The sequence below is a fragment of the Polistes dominula genome, unplaced genomic scaffold (genome assembly GCF_049000335.1).
Source record: "Polistes dominula isolate Pdom_NZ unplaced genomic scaffold, Pdom_raw_medaka contig_75, whole genome shotgun sequence".
Taxonomy (NCBI): Eukaryota; Metazoa; Arthropoda; class Insecta; order Hymenoptera; family Vespidae; genus Polistes; species Polistes dominula.
Window position 1 is genome coordinate 2,165,114 of NW_028301003.1, and position 18,343 is coordinate 2,183,456.

The 18,343-nt window shown below is 27.1% G+C and overlaps 2 protein-coding genes across 2 annotated transcripts; one reads left to right on the forward strand and one right to left on the reverse strand.

Annotated features, from left to right (window-relative positions):
- The first annotated feature begins 320 nt into the window (after positions 1-320).
- Positions 321-18,145, forward strand: oys (lysophospholipid acyltransferase 6). The gene is made up of 11 exons (XM_089173966.1): positions 321-585; positions 10,241-10,386; positions 10,467-10,544; positions 11,105-11,196; positions 12,693-12,804; positions 13,908-14,046; positions 14,593-14,746; positions 14,884-15,086; positions 16,090-16,287; positions 16,869-17,020; positions 17,119-18,145. Exons 1-11 carry the CDS (start codon positions 505-507, stop codon positions 17,279-17,281), a joined length of 1,518 nt encoding a protein of 505 aa, XP_089030092.1. The 5' UTR covers positions 321-504; the 3' UTR covers positions 17,282-18,145.
- Positions 5,828-8,446, reverse strand: LOC149032136 (uncharacterized). The gene is made up of 2 exons (XM_089173803.1): positions 8,200-8,446; positions 5,828-7,607 (listed from the first exon to the last, which is right to left on the reverse strand). The coding sequence occupies exons 1-2, from the start codon at positions 8,305-8,307 to the stop codon at positions 6,084-6,086; spliced, it is 1,632 nt and encodes a 543-aa protein (XP_089029929.1). The 5' UTR covers positions 8,308-8,446; the 3' UTR covers positions 5,828-6,083.
- Positions 18,146-18,343: the final 198 nt, after the last annotated feature.

Here is an 18,343-nt window from a genome sequence, read left to right on the forward strand (position 1 = left end):
TTTAATTAATTAAATTTATTGTATATATATATATATATATGTATATATGTATATATATTTACTTTTAATAATTGAATACTACGGAGAATAATAGAAAAGAAGTTCGCGTTTAAACTAAACTAATTATATTTTAAAAAGGTGACACGTGTTATATTTAAGAAATAAAAAAAGACACTTAAATGCATATTAAATATTTCAAACGTCACGTGTAACGCGCGATAAAAATTAGCCAATGAGAGGGCTCCTGAGATAACACCAATGCTCAGATCCGAATTCGTGCGACCTTAGTCGAGTATAACCGAAGCTTCTCGATTCGCGGGGAACGTGCCTCAGTAACGCGCGAGACGGGTTCGGAGTAACACGTTGAAGTGACAAGTGAATAATAAGTGTAGTGAAAATAGTGAGATTGTGCCCCACCAAGTGTTTTGTAGTTCTACAAATATTTTCTCTATTTTTTTTTATTTTTTTGTTTGTTAATTAATTAAATTTATCATCTACATAATTATGGCTGATTCTTTAAACTACTACGATGGTTTCCGGACTTTTTCATGGTTCGCAGATTTCATCGGCTTGCCGATTGATCAGGTTAGAAAAATAATAACGATATATATACAGTATATATATATATATATTTTTTTTTTGTTCTCATTTCTTTTTCTCTTTCGATTAATCTATTTCTTTTGTTTTCCTTTCTTTTTTTTTCTTTTTTTTCCGCGTCATTTTAACGACGCACGAGCGTCTATTAAATCTTCTTCTATCGCCTGTTGACTGTACATGGACCTTGCGAAGCTGCATCGATCGTTCCTTCTTTCTCTTTTATTCGCTCTGTTTCTTTTTTTTTTTTTTTTTAATAAGAATAATAAATACATATATTTATATATACGTCATTTATATCAATTTCAAAATTAAATGATCAAACGTCAAATTTGTTTCATCGTGTTTTAGTATTATTTTTCAAATTAGAGGTTAAGATTTTTCTCATTTTATCTTTCCCAATATAAATCATTTTATATATAATTATATGTAATTATATATTTAATTATAATAGTATAATTTTTTTTTTTAATTTAATTTATTTTCGAGGGTGTTTTTAACGCAGCCATTTTAAAATTTGATTTCGATTATCGAAAGAACATTTATATACGATACTATTTGTTTTTTACGACGATAACTTCACTTTGCACTTTTTATTTTTTTTTTTTTTTTTTTTTTTTTTTTTTGTAAACATATTACTCCTGAGAGAGAATAAATATTTTAAATCGATCTTTATAAGAATAAACCGTAGCCGTTTATTTTCTCATAATTTTATGATGAATATATACACGTATGTATATATAGATATGTATGTATGTGTGTGTGTGTGTGTGTTATTAAAGTATAATTTTAAAATGTCCTACTATTAGTCGCAATCGAGAATGCCAGGTGGATTTAATCTCTCAAATTATTTTCTAATTGACAATTGACCATAATAATTCAACACTAAATGTATATTATTATTATTATTATTATTATTTTTAATTTGTTTGATATTTTATATCTATTGTATTTATATTTCATTTTTTTATTTTTTTTATTTTCCAATTAATTTTATGTTAAATATTTATAGGAAAATATATATATAGTTATAGTATCTTTTTTTGATTTTAAAATATATATATATATATATATATACAAGTATATGATATCATATATGAAGTGGATTAATTGATAACTGCTGTATAATCGTTATCAAAATTCAAAGATTAATATCAATAATAATTTGATTTAAAGAAAGACTTTTTATATTTACTTTAAATAGATTAAATTCCTTTCAAAATTAATGATTGTATTATATAGAAGGATTTGATCACGTATTGATATAATATAACATGATGCAAACAGTTTCTTGATTTGCAGTTTCACATGCAAATTATATCAAATAATCAAATATTAACCTCAAAAAAGTTGACACAATAAATGATACTATAATTAATTTTTAAAATAATATATAATCAAGAAATAACTTTTGTTCTATTCTGTACATATACTACACACACAGAGAGACACACATATATATATATATATAATGTACATGCAACAGGTATTATTTTAATCATTTTGTTTTATTTGTGTCTTTTGTTTTTTTTTTTTTTAATCCACTCTAATATCTCCACAAATGGTCAAACGTGGAATCCTAAAATACGTGAATTACTAACACATACAAACACATACACACACACAGGAATTCTATTTTTAACTGAATATTTTTCCTCTCGTCACATATACATGTAACATTTCATTCATGTATTACGTCTCAATGAAAGTAGTACGAAACTGTAAATAGGGGTCATCGATCAGCTGATATTATTCAATGAATCATATGTTCATAAAATATGTTCCTATATTATTATTTTTTTTTTTTATATATATATATTTAAAAATCTCTTTATAGATATATTTTATTTATTTATTTATAATTGTTACTTTGTTCATCATAATAATATAAAATTATGTTATTATTTGAAACGTTTTATTTTTCTCGAATAAACATTTTTTTTATTATTATTATTATTATGATGAACTAACCTCTTTTGTTTTTTTTTTAGATTGTATAACAAAAACATGGTTGATTATACATCTTTTTTTTTTTTATTGTGTCTGTGTATGTGTTTATTTGGTTTTTTACTTTTACATTTTATGATTTATTTCTATTTTTATTCTAATTTTTATTTTTTTTATAAATGATTCTTATTGTTTTTTTTTTTATGACAAGTAATGTGTGTTTTTCAGATTATATAATAATAATAATAATAATAATAATAATATTAATGTTAATGTTAATGTAATGTTATATTTCTTTTTATTTTTCTTTTTATCGATCAATATTCATGTTATCGAAAGGTGCGTCAGAGTGTTACTGATTCTAATAATAAACAAGTAACGTAAGCATTTCAAATAGATATACACGTTATAACTTGAGAACTTATTTATGATATAGGTTTAATTATTATTATTATTATGATTATTATTTTATTATTTTATTACTATAATTAAAAATTTCTCTTATTTCTATTTTTCTTTCTTTTTCTTCTTCTTTTTTGTTAAATATATGTTATTATTTTAGATATTTTTTATATTATATATTTAACACTAGATATATACCCCCGCCATTTTCACTATAACCTATCTCTACCACACTAGTCAAAATGACAGGTGTATACAAAAAAAAATGCTTTTTGAGACTTCCAATTTTTATTTACTCATAAAAAAATAACAAAAAACGTTTAACAATAATAATTTTAATAGATTAATGAATTTGTAGACATTTTTAAATAACAAAACGCTTAATTATTTACAAAAATCATTAAAAATAGTCCGACCTGTCAAAATGAACTGCGCTGATGTATCTAGTGTTAATATATTTTATATATTTGATAAGAAATTAGAAAAACAAGAAAGTAACAGAAAAAATAATGATAGTTTTTAAATTATTATTATTATTATTATTATCTAATAATAGTAGAAAAATGAATTTAATAAATGTGAAAAATTATCTTTACATTATCTATTTCTAAATTTTGTTTTCCTTTTTTTCTCAATAAATCACTGATATCTGTGACAACATTTTAATAATTGAGACATGTTTATTTTATCATTTTTTCATTATGGATAACACTTATTATATTGCCTATACCAATTTTTAGTAATATTAATAAATTAAGTGATTAAGATTACTTAATATTAACACATTGTCAGCTGGTGACCTAAGAGACATTTAAAACCTGAGCACCGGCAACGTATCAGCCACTTAAACCCCAAACGCCGGCCTTATTCACTTGTTTCTGATCAATGAATAGTCAACACAATGTGACAAGTAAATACAAATCGATGTGTAAGACACTTATACCAACAACAACAAAATCCACATCATCGTGAGGCAATTACTCAAGCGACAGTCTCAGAAACCCGCGTTTTCGCGGGGCCAGCTGTAAATGTGTTAAAAAGAATTATATATGTATGTGTATGGGATTCCCCTTCTCCTGTTAGTCTTCCTAAAGGATATCTAACAAGTAAAAAAGGAAAGAATTCCGCGGTGTTGTGTTAATAGGTTGATGTAGAAAGAAAAACCCTTCTTCACGGATATACAAATACACAAATACAAATACAAAGTGATGATAAAATGTCTTCTTTGCTCGGCTATTAAACGATGACTGATTCTCGATCGTTTTTCATTTATTTACTTCTTTCAGTGACACTCTTGATAGCGATATTCGGTTGTTCATTTTGCTTTTGTTCATCGTCATCCTTTGTCAAATTACACACGGCACTTTTTAACTCACTCATACCTTTCAAACTCTCACGCACTCACACTCTCACACCCCACATGTATATATATATGTTGTAATCATTTCTAATTCTATAATCTAATAAATATTCAAGAATTCTAATATGATTTGTCATTTGTTATTATACTAAACGTCGAAATTTAGAATATGCAAGTTTTATATATTATACATATACTTAATTGTAATATAATATATCATATTCATATTATATATATATATATATATATATATATATATATATATATATATATTACATATGTAATAGATAATTACATATATATATACTTCATTGTAAGATAATATATGATATATATATATTTAGTTGAATATATAGTAGATTATTTTATGTAACACTTTACACTTCAATTGTCAGTAATAATATTAATATTATTTAATTATTAATTATTTAATTTATAATATGTTTAATTGAATACACATAATAAATAATTTTATATAACACTTTACACTTCAATTATCAGTAATAATATTAATATTATTTATAATTCTGCAGATAAAAATGAATTAAGTAAAACAATATTATTATTAAGGATTATTATAAGATATTATTAAATATATTAAATAATATTTCTTATTAATTTAATAAAGAATTTATTTATTCATTTTTTTTTTTATTTTTGTGAGAAATTATTAAATTTATTTTATCTCAAAATATTATTACTTATTGTGAATAATAACACTAGATGTACCACCATTTTCTTTTCAGTATACCTATTTCTACCACACTAGTCAAAATGACTGGTATATTTAGTGTTAATTTGAAAATTCCATAAATAAAATGTTTATCAATAATTCAAATACAAAATTTAATTATTTATTTTGTCCTTAAATACATTGTGTGAATATTCATTTGAAAATATCATAAATTTGATAGCATAAAAAGATTTGTGAAATGTTAAAAGGGTTAAAGAATATTTGAATAATTATTAAACCAAATTAATTAGAATTCATTTTAAGACAATATTTATCATGTGATTTTAAATAGATATTACAAATTTACTTTCTAATAAGAATATTCTTCAATAAATATATTTTATGTGTTTATTGTTTATGAATAATTTTCAATAATAAATCAGAATTTATTTTCTTTTATTTTCTTTTTTTTTTGCCAAATATAAACTTTACATAAAATAATTTATACTATTCGTTTCTACTTCGTTTAAAAACCCATTAATAATTCAAAAATGAATATTTATTATATGAAGATATATTGAGATTGATTTCAATGTTTATTCAAATAAAGTATCATTTTAAAATTAAAGATTAAACGAATGAACTGAGTAGAATTGTCAAGAGAGATCAATGGCCTCCAGTTAGTTTAAAGTACGCATTTGTCTCTACTTCAAAGTAGTACCGTTGAAATGTACAGTCTATGTCAATAAGTATGTCAACTTATGTGCACGAACATTTTCACAACTATAGTATTTTCCAATGATTGCTAACATTATAAAGAATACAAACATTTCATTTTAACACTTAACATGTATAATTTAATATCAATAATTTATTTTCATAAAAACATACAAATTTATAACATAAAATACTTCATTAATTAAATAAGAATATTAGCATTATAAGTATAATTAAATATTAAACTTATTACTAAAAGTACTTATTTATAAATCTAATTCACGTGGGTTATCGTTTACTAAGTAATACCTAGCATGTATAATTCATTATTTACATGCAAATACATAGAATAATGTTTAAATATATTCTATGTGTATATTATGTGAGATTTTATTCTTCTCTTTCTTCTACTTCTTCAATACTTTCTTCTTCTTCTTCTTTTTCATCAGCATCTCGTCTGAATCTGAAACCAGCATTCAATCCAAATGAAGGTTCCAATCTTCCTCTTGGACCTGGTTGTACTTGACCACGTCCATTGACAAAGCCATTTCCAAATTGACGTTCGTATACCACTCCAGCATGTGGTCTCACTCGGTCTCCTTGGGTGTAATGACCACCACCATAAGCACTAGTATGCTCGTTCAGTTTCTGTTGGTACTCAAGGTTTAGAGTAGCACGTCGATCGGGACCGCTCAATGGTTTTTCTCCACGGAGTACAACTGATCCTTGAGGATCAGCTTCACGACGGAATCTGAATCCAGCGTTTAATCCAAATGAAGGTTCCAATCTTCCTCTTGGACCTGGTTGTACTTGACCACGTCCATTGACAAAACCATTTCCAAATTGACGTTCGTATACCACTCCAGCATGTGGTCTTACTCGGTCTCCTTGAGTGTAATGACCACCACCATAAGCACTAGTATGCTCGTTTAGTTTCTGTTGGTACTCAAGGTTTAGAGTAGCACGTTGATCAGGTCCGCTCAATGGTTTTTCTCCACGGAGTACAACTGATCCTTGAGGATCAGCTTCACGACGGAATCTGAATCCAGCGTTTAATCCAAATGAAGGTTCCAATCTTCCTCTTGGACCTGGTTGTACTTGACCACGTCCATTGACAAAACCATTTCCAAATTGACGTTCGTATACCACCCCAGCATGTGGTCTCACTCGGTCTCCTTGGGTGTAATGACCACCACCATAAGCACTAGTATGCTCGTTTAGTTTCTGTTGGTACTCAAGGTTTAGAGTAGCACGTTGATCAGGTCCGCTCAATGGTTTTTCTCCACGGAGTACAACTGATCCTTGAGGATCAGCTTCACGACGGAATCTGAATCCAGCGTTTAATCCAAATGAAGGTTCCAATCTTCCTCTTGGACCTGGTTGTACTTGACCACGTCCATTGATATAACCATTTCCAAATTGACGTTCGTATACCACCCCAGCATGTGGTCTCACTCGGTCTCCTTGGGTGTAATGACCACCACCATAAGCACTAGTATGCTCGTTTAGTTTCTGTTGGTACTCAAGGTTTAGAGTAGCACGTTGATCAGGTCCGCTCAATGGTTTTTCTCCACGGAGTACAACTGATCCTTGAGGATCAGCTTCACGACGGAATCTGAATCCAGCGTTTAATCCAAATGATGGTTCCAATCTTCCTCTTGGACCTGGTTGTACTTGACCACGTCCATTGATATAACCATTTCCAAATTCACGTTCGTATACTATTCCAGCATGTGGTCTCACTCGGTCTCCTTCGGTGTAATGACCACCACCGTAAACATTCGTATGTTCATTCAATTTTCTTTGTAACTCTAAATTGATGGTTGCACGTTGATCGGGACCGCTCAATGGTTTTTCTCCACGGAGTACAACTGATCCTTGAGGATCATCAACTTCACGGGGTAAACGTTGATTCTGAAAAACAGTAAGACATTACTTTTAGATTCTTATAAAATAAATTCATTATTAAATAATAATAATATTCATTCATTAATATAACATAGGTTATGTTAATCATATATATGTTAATAATTATTAACATAACCTATGTTATGGTAATGAATGAATATTATATTTATACAAACATAATAACATTCATTAATACATAACCTAATATTTATATAATCGAAGGTTTAATATTTTGCATTATAAATAATATGTATGTTAATAATTATTAACATAACCTATGTTATGTTAATGAATGAATATTATATTTATATTATATAATATTATAATATAATATATAACATATATATTGTATGTGTAATATAATTATATATAATATAATATATAATGTTATATATTAACAACATAACCTAAGTTATGTTAATGAATGAATATTATATTTATATAGTGGAAAGTTTAATATTCTTAATTATAACTATACTAGTATATAAACTGGTATATCAAATATAACTTTTACTTTAGAAATTATTCAAAATCTTAGGATACAACAAATAAACAGTTTATTTTATAACTATAAAATAAAATAACAAAATTAACTTACCACTGTTTCTAAATCAGCAATAGCAGCTGCATCTTGTAGATTATCCAAATTTGCACTAGAGTAAGTAATCGCAACTGATGCGATATATAATAACAATTGAAACTTCATTGTTATAGAAAGAGATATTCAGTTATTCTATTAGATTATAACAAATTACAGATAATAGAGTAGAAGAAGAAACTCAGAATGAAATCTTCTTTTGTGACTTCGTGAATTGAACTGTGCTTTCTTTGCTGATGTCTTTCTCTTATATACTAATCTTACCATATGTACGGGTTATATACATGCGTATTCCATTCGTTTTGTTTGCCATAATCGTCGAGGGATCCCCGGGAAGTTCCATATACTCGGGGGACTTTGGTGTATTCCAGTTCTGTTATTCGAAAAAAGAAACTGTTAAATGCATTTTAACTTGGATAAACTATGATAGTTCAAATGATTTAATTACTTCTATCAAAGTTCATCTAGTTCATATCATATTTTTGTGATATGTAACATTGAATCGTTAATTGGTCGAAGATCATTTTATTTGACTTTATCTTCTCATGTAATTGATAAATATCTTGTCATATCATTCATTCAATAAATTATTATTATTATTATGTTATAATTAATGTTTCATTAAATTTTAATATTTGTATATGCAATTTTTATTTTTATTTTTATTTTAAATAAATTTGATTTATTTTATTTATTAATAATATATAATTTTTATTGTTAAAATATATAACCTCACTATTACATATATTATAACTATACTAACTGTACACATGTTAATAACTACTATTAATTATTATTTTGTGAATATTGCTTATATTAACAAATCTTCTTAATATATATAAATTACGTGTCAGGTTGTTTGTCCGCAATGGACTCCTAAACTACTGAACCGATTTTAATAAAATTTTGCACATTGTGTGCAGTTTCATCCAACTTGAAAGATAGGATAGTTAATATCTCAATATATAATTGCAATATTATTTTATTGCGAATTATTTGTTTATTAATAAAGAGTCATGATTATCTCTGTTCGTTCGATAAGATTCTAACAGATGGCGGTATAAGGTAATTCGTTGACTTAAAGACGTGTGTATCGGACTAATTGTGAGCCACAGCTACGCGTGGCGGGTCACCCCTAGTTGTTATATATATAGTTATATTAATTATGTATATTTATTATTATATTAGTTATACAATTTTGCTTCCCTTATTTTCCTACAGATGGCTTATAGAAAAAAAATGTTGATAACAAAGTTATACACCTATTACTAAATATTGCTGATATAAATGAATTTTTCCCATTGTTAAATAAATTAAACTTATATAATTGTTATAACAGGAGATAATGAAACAACGCTACAAACAAGTATGAAATAAAACAAATAGTCATTTGTTTTAAACAAGCCAAAGAGTAGTTATTTAAATATAGCACATCATTGTTTGCATTGTATCAGATGAGCTATTGTCTTGCTTATTATGTTTCACATGTCACGCTAGTATTATTAATTAAAAAGAACAATAGTCAAAAGTGGAATTCTATAATTACCATTTACGTCATTATCTACATTTGAATTGACAAAGAAAACACTAATGATAATAAATTTATTAAGTGGGAACCACCGCAGAAGAAGAAAAAGAAGAAAGCACATACTTATCTTCATTTTATTTTCTTTTTTCCTGTATCTTTTATGTTAAATGTCATATTTTATTTATTATTTATACGTAATTATTCATATTTGCGTTGTTATTATTATTATTATTATTATTATTATTATTATTACATTTATCAGTTTATTAACAATGTCGATAAGAAATGTCAATTTTATTTCAGTAAATTCCCGTCTTTTATCAATTTATATTATTCTTTCATATTTTTCCTCCTTTTCTATCTTATTTGTAAGAAAAAGAAAAAGAGGATACGTATATATATATATATATATACCGGGTGTTAAATTATTAAAGACTTTCTATTAGTTTGTATTTATTGTATATTACATTTAATAATAATAATATTAATATATTTGTTTTTATTTAATTTTAGGCTAACTTTGTTATAACGCAATTCATTGCATTGCTATTGGCTGGATTATTCAGGTCATCTTTAAGTCATAAAGTAGTAAAACCAGCTACCAGACATTGGTTTGGTCTTACCATTGGTCTCGCGCTTGGATATTTCTGCTTTGGCAGGTAAATTATATATTAAATATATAATTGTAAATAATTGAATATTAAAATATAATAAAATAATAACAATTTTGATTATACAGACAAGCTGTACATTTGGTGGGTCTTCCAGTATTTTGTTATACAGCAATGAGAACACAAAATGCTGCTTGTATGCAAAGGTAAAAATTACTTCGTATAAATAAATTATTTATAAAGGAAATCTTAAAAAAAAAAAAAAAAAAAAAAACAGTCGAAAGACTTTCTCTATGAATATAAAATAATGCAATGAATAAATAACTCATTCATATTTATAGATATAAATTAATTGTGGACGCCTGATGATATGCAATACTTCATACTCTGTCGATAACATTGTTTGCGAGCGTCATCTATCAGTAAAAAAAGAAAAAATACATTTTTTTTATCCTTAATGGTATGCAACATCGTCATACACGAGCGTAACACGTGTTGCATATCAGCAGGGGTTAAATACAGTTTTCGTACCGACAGACGAGTATCAAGGGTTGCCTATGAACAGGCGTAAAATTAAATTTTTTTTTAAATTTTTTTAAATATTATATAAAATATTATAGAAAATCTATCGATATATTATATATTATAATATTTTTTAACGAACCATAAATATTCATACATTTTTATATTCATATATTACATACAATTTTATAATCATTTTTTTTATTGTTTATAATATTGTTAATGAATAATTTTTTTTTTCTAGGGCTGTTCTTGTCGTTGCATTAGCATATTTGTCTACTATACACATACACAGACAACTTTACGATTATGGCTCGTATACTCTAGACATTACTGGTATGTTTAATTAAAAAAAAAAAAGAATATTATAATAACATTTTTAAAATAATTCAAATTTATCATTATTTAAAATTAGAATGGTATGAAAATTTGATTTGATGATAATAATAGATATTTTTTGAGTAAAATTATACGTTTAATTAGAAAAATTAATTTGTTGTATTAATTATATATATTTTTTAATTATTATATATATACAGGGTGATCTGTAACTGGTGTCACCCTCTTTTCGCTTGTACCACCAGTTACAGATCACCCTGTATAATTATTGTGTTGGAAACTAAGTCTCATTGCTGATTTTAAAAAGCCATCTATCGACAAAATCCGCAATTACTTAATTGCCTATTCAATATATAATTTTATATAATTTATAAATTTAATATTATATAACTGTTAAAAATTACAGATACATTTTACTGATTCCCCGAAGGGTTACACTCTTTTTACAATTCTATCCTTAACCTATCTTAACACTACTCTCCCCTTCACTTCTCCTTTCCCCCTCCCCTCGTCCTACAACCCCGCTTCTACCTCCTTCACTTCCAACCTTGTCTCTCCTTCCCCTCTCTTATACTCTCAACCCTCTTCATCCATTCTTCCCTTATTACACTCACATCTAAAATCTCTCTTATCATTTCTTCTATTCCTCTCCCGTCCTCCTCATCTATCGTTCTGACGCAACCTTCCATCACATGCTCCCACGTCTCTCTCTCCCACCCGCACACCCTGCATCGTCTCCTCTCCTCCTCCTCCCAATATCTCTCTTCCCTCATCTCATTCCCTAATCTGAATCTCGCCACTCTTTTCTTCGTTTCTTCACTCCATTTGCTTTCCAAATTCTTCGGTATTCTTTCCGCTATCACTAACCTGTACCATTTATTATACCTGGAGCTTTGCACCTTCTCTCACTTTTCGTCCTCCTGCCTGTTAAATTATCTTATCTTCTTAATATATATATAAATTACGTGTCACGTTGTTTGTCCGCAATAGACTCCCAAACTACTGAACCGATTTTAATAAAATTTTGCACACTGTGTGCAGTTTCATCCAACTTGAAAGATAGGATAGTTTATCTTATTTTAATATATATAAATTACGTGTCACGTTGTTTGTTCGCAATAGACTCCCAAACTACTGAACCGATTTTAATAAAATTTTGCACACTATGTGCAGTTTCATCTAACTTGAAAGATAGGATAGTTTATATCTCAATTTATAATTCGCAATATTTTTTGTTTATTAACAAAGAGTCATAATTATCTCTATTAGTTCGATAAGATTCTAACAGATTGCGGTATAAGGTAATTCGTTGACTTAAAGACGTGTGTATCGGATTGATTGTGAGCCACAGCAACACATGGCGGGGCACTCCTAGTATATATATAAATATAATTGTTAAATTATATAATATATATTTAAAATATTAATATATTTTATATTATATTATATAAAATTATATATATATGTATTAAATATATATTTGTAAATTGTAGGTCCTCTCATGGTTATCACGCAAAAAGTAACGAGTCTAGCGTATAGCTTGCACGATGGATTGGCTAGGAATAAGGAGGAATTAACACCCTTACAACGACGCCAAGCCGTCTAGTGAGTGCACGCGTTTTATAATTAAAACCGAGTCCGAGAAAGATCTTAGGATGTGGGAACTAAAACGAGGAAACGAGCTACATCGCGTTGGTTAGATTTAAATATTAGTCTCTCACGCATATATTATTTATGTGATATATAAATATATATATATATACATATATATAGAAACCAAAAAAAAAAAAAGAAAGAGAGAGACAAAGAGAATATATATTATTATATATATATATATATTTAGAGGAGCATGATGTATATTCAAAGCTTGGCTTTTTAGTCTATTCTTAGTTTTTTTTTTTTTTTTTTTTTTTTTTTTTTTTCGATTTTCATTTGTAGGTGATTTTAGGTGACATAAAGAATATTTCTAGCAAAATATGAATGACGCCTATTTATAGCCTAGCTCTCTTGCCCCTCATTTTAATTAGAATTGTTATTTAATTATTGTCAAGATGAATGCGTAAAATATTTAAATCTAATTATTATTATTATTATTATATTATTATATTTATATAGTAAAAAGCAAGTTTGAATTTATATAAAATGTAGTTTATACGCTTTTAAGTCTACTTGTTAGTACTTTTTATTTATTTATATTTGAAATTTATCATGTGCAATGTTACAGGGTGGAATATTTAAAAAAAAAAAAAAACGGTTGACTTAAATGACACCCTGTATATAATAGAAATATATATATATATTTTTGTTGTTGATTAAAAAACGAGAAGAGGATCAAAAAAAAAATGTTTGACGAATTTTGATCTTCTACAATTGCATTGGCATGCACGTGTTTGTTTAATTATTATTTGTAGATATTTTGTAATTTAATTATTAATTAGTAAAGGATTTAATTATTATACAATACTTTATTATTATTATTATTATTATTATTATTATTATTGTTCGTTTATATTTATTTCGGGATAAAGATTTATATTTTGATTTATTTTATTTTATTTTTTTTAGATTAAAGTAGAAAACATATAAAGTATACAATTTCTTTAATAAAGAAAGGACACTTATATTAATTAATTAATTAATTGATTTATATTCAATATATATATATATGTATTGAAATTTATATAAATTTATTGTTTATATTATTCTAGTAAAATGCCAACGATGATGGAATACTTCAGTTATGTATTTCACTTTCAAGCTTTAATGGCGGGCCCAGTAATATTTTATCGTGATTATATCGATTTTATAAATGGTGATCATATGAAAGATGCTACTAAATCATTGACGGTGAGATTAATCTATTTTTCAAATATTTTATTCATAATTTTATTTCTTTTATTTAATTAATTCATCATTTTAATTTATCATTTTGATTCACAATTTTTTGAAAATTCTCTAAATGATAATATAATTATTAAAATATAATTATTATATTATTATCTTCTTCTTCTTAATATATATAAATAACGTGTCACGTTGTTTGTCCGCAATGGACTCGTAAACTACTGAATCGATTTTAATAAAATTTAGCACACTGTATGCAGTTTCATCCAACTTGAAAGATAGGATAGTTTATATCTCAATTTATAATTGTAATATTATTTTATTGCGAATTATTTGTTTATTAACAAAGGGTCATGATTATCTCTATTAGTTCGATAAGATTCTAATTAATTATATAATTATTAATTTAACGATTAATAATTAATAATTATTAATTATTATTTTTTATTATATATATTATATATATATACTATCTATCTATCTATCTAATTGTATATATTAATTATTAATTAAAATTATTATATAATAATATATTATTTATATTTTTAGGGTCAGAACAATGAGAAAACATTGGAAAATGTTAACGAGATTGTATTAGAACCATCACCGATGAAAATTGTTGTTAAAAAAGTGATAGCTAGTTTAATGTGCGCTGCTCTCTTTGTTTCTTTAATTCCATCGTTCTCAATTCAAAAATTAAAAGGTTATTGATTATTTTTACAAAATGTTTATAATATTATATATTGAATTTTGTGTTGTACACTCACATACACTTATACTTATATTTTATAAAACATGATTGATTATTTGTTTTAATATTTTTGGTGTTTCTTATTTTAGATGATGACTTTTTACAAGAATCATTATTTTATAAACTATGGTACATAATCGTAGTTACTACGTTGGTACGTTTTAAATATTATTATGCTTGGATCTTTGCCGACGCCATTTGTAATAATTCAGGACTTGGTTTTGATGGTTACAAAGAAAATGGTGAACCACGATGGGATAAATTTGCCAATATTAATGTTATTCAATTTGAGGTAATATAATCAGTGTAAAACAATCATACACTTATAATCAATAATTAACACTTTAATGGCCGCACCATTGTCTCCGCGGCAGCGGCGCTCGTGATAGCTGGCGTCGTTCCCGTAGATCTCTTAGCACAGAAGCGCAAAAGGATCTTCGCGACAAGTGTAGAATTGGGACGGGAAAGGGCCGCCACAGAGGCATGGAGAGAGACTCTTAGCAGCTGGCAAACCCGCTGGACAGAAGGCTTCAAAGACAGGTGGACGAGACGGCTCATAACGGACGTACGATCGTGATCGGAGAGGAACCACGGGGAAATAAATCTTTACTTAACCCAGTTTCTCTCTGGCCACGGATACTTCCGCAGGTACCTGTACCGTATGGGGAAAGTAACATCCCCGTCGTGCAGATACTGCGGACATGCACAGGACGACACGGAACACACATTTTTCGTGTGCCCGCGGTGGACAGACGCTAGACGCCAGACGAACGCTACGAATTAGAACAGGAGATCTGACCCCGGACAACATAGTGTCCGCAATGACTCAGAACCAGGACAAGTGGGATGACATGACGCGTTATGTGACGTACGTACTCACACAAAAACGAACAGACGGATGCCTAGAAGGCTGACGAACAAATTAAGAGGATGATCAGATATGCTAGTCAGTCCGAAGTAATATGCACAACAGTCCCGGACTGGTTCGGGGACAGCCGAAGTCAACTACTGACTTCATAAAACATATATATAATGGCCGCACAACTACGCAGTCAAACGTCACAATAAAATTAATATAAAACAAAAAACAACAATAAATTTAATTTTATATAATTTTAAATATTTCAAAAGTTATAAATAAATAACGGCCAATAACGGTTGTTCCGGCTATCACACACATGTTGTATGAGCGGCCATTAAAGCGTTAATATTATAATTTGTATTTAATTTGTATTATATTTCCATATTATTGTTGCTTATTTCATTTGTAATATATTTTGTTTATTTTTTTATAGACATCTCTTAGTTTAAGAGACTGCATAACCAATTGGAACATGGGAACCAATAGATGGTTGAGATCAATGGTTTACGATAGAGTTAAACGACAAAAGATATTACTTACGTATGCTTTATCAGCTTTATGGCATGGATTTTATCCTGGTTATTATTTTACCTTTGCCAACGGAGTATACTTCACATTAGCATCTCGTAATGTAAGTAATACGATTATATTATTACACATTTATAATGGCAGATTGAGTAGCAACTCGAGCGGCGCCGATACGGCGCCCAGCGGCTGATTTCAAATCTTTTGTTAACTCTATCTGCTTATTTACGATGTGTGATAAAATATTTCTTTAAAGATAATGCTTAAAGGGTTTAAAAGAGATTGTAAAGTTTGCTCTGATCAGAATACATCTGAAAATAATCCGGAAATAACATATTATTGTGATACGTGTCTTGATAAACACTTAGGATGCATCTTTGGGTATTGTTTTACGAAATATCATACAAAAACTAATTACAGAGTATATTATTTCTTAATGTTTCTTTTTTTTTCATATAAAAATAAATCAATTGTTAAAATTTGATTATTTGTATATATACGTTTGTTTGTTTATAAATAATTTTTAAAGTACATGTAAAGTGTTTTTCTAATTTGACTGAAATCGTCTCGAGTTGTTGGATTAGCGCAAGTGAAAAAAGACCTCGAGTGCAAAGTCTTCATTTAAATATTTAAATGAGATATTTATTTGCTTAATTTGTTAACCATGATTATTTATTATGTTATTAGGTACGTCGTTATATTAGGCCATTCTTTTTGGGCTCGAAAAACATGAAATTCATTTACGATGTGATAACATTCATCTCAACAAGAATTATTATGGCCTACATATCGTTCGCTTTTATTCTTTTGGAGTTCCTACCGAGCATTAGACTGTACCTGTAAGTTTATCCTAATAATCATTGAATATTATTATTTAATATTAATAATTAATTATAATAATGTTCTTTTTATTTTACTTTTGTTTTGTTTTTTACAGGTACATGTACCTGTTACCACATCTCTTTGGATTGGTTGCTATAGTCATTTTACCATATTTATTAAGTTCACGTCTTCCAGAAAGATCAACTGAAACTTCCAACAAAATATCTTCCGAGACTTCTAACGTTCGCAATGGAAATTTGAAACACAAAACTATGTGAAAAAGATGAAACAAAAACAAAAAAAAAAAGAAATCATCGTCGTTTAACAACCAACAACAGTTATATTAAATAATAAATTAACATATTAACACTTTCCCACAGGCACACAATACATACATGCATACATACATACCTACATACATAAATACACATGCCACATATACAAAACGCATATACATATTTTTTATTACTGTTTTCAATACATACGTATAATATTTATTGTTATAAACTGGTAGAAATTCTATAATTATATGTGTAATATACAAAAGTGGGGAATATAATATATTTAGATATATATATATGTATATGTATATATACATATACGTGCATATATTTATGCATACATGTACAAATATATTTATATTTGTATACAGAATTTTTGTGTACAATGAAACGTCCTATCAAAATTGTGTTTCAATTTTTATGGAAACTTTTATATCAACCCTTTTCTTACTGAACGCTTTAAATCGACTATTGTTCTATATAAGTGTACTCATATAATATTTTCATAAATTATACAAATCCTATATGATTTAATAAGTCATATATATGGGGTTTTTGCATTATCTATCCATATGTGGATTAACAGTAACGAAAGGGTTAAATTGGAGGACATTTCATTGTAGATATTGTAATATGTATATGTATGTATATTTATATATAATGTATATGCATATATATGTGTATATATATATAGGAAATATGTATGAGTGAACATTTGTATATGTGAATGTTAAAAGTCTGACGAAAGTTGTTCTTTGCAGCTATATTTTGATGGTAATGCAGAATTTTTGTGAGATGGAACATATTACAGATTTTATATAACTTGTGTTAATATATATTATCTCGTTGTTTGTTTTTTTATTTTTATTTTTATTTATTTATTAATTTATTTATTTATTTATTTATTTATTGTAATTTCCATTGCCAATCATCCATCGCTAAAATAGTTTTATTCCATGATTTGATCCTACGACTGCTGTATATATTTATATACAAACGTCAATCCTGTATTTGTAAATCCGTACAAATATCTTATCTTTTATTTTTCTATTTTTTTTT

What these genes read in the sequence shown, in the direction of transcription:
- oys (XM_089173966.1), top strand. Translation starts at nt 505, where the DNA reads ATGGCTGATTCTTTAAACTACTACGATGGTTTCCGGACTTTTTCATGG. An exon ending in GGATATTTCTGCTTTGGCAG is followed by an intron (nt 10,387 to 10,466) that starts GTAAATTATATA and finishes TTGATTATACAG; the next exon opens with ACAAGCTGTACATTTGGTGG. An exon ending in CCGAGCATTAGACTGTACCT is followed by an intron (nt 17,021 to 17,118) that starts GTAAGTTTATCC and finishes TGTTTTTTACAG; the next exon opens with GTACATGTACCTGTTACCAC.
- LOC149032136 (XM_089173803.1), bottom strand. Translation starts at nt 8,307, where the DNA reads ATGAAGTTTCAATTGTTATTATATATCGCATCAGTTGCGATTACTTAC. An exon ending in TTGCTGATTTAGAAACAGTG is followed by an intron (nt 7,608 to 8,199) that starts GTAAGTTAATTT and finishes ACTGTTTTTCAG; the next exon opens with AATCAACGTTTACCCCGTGA.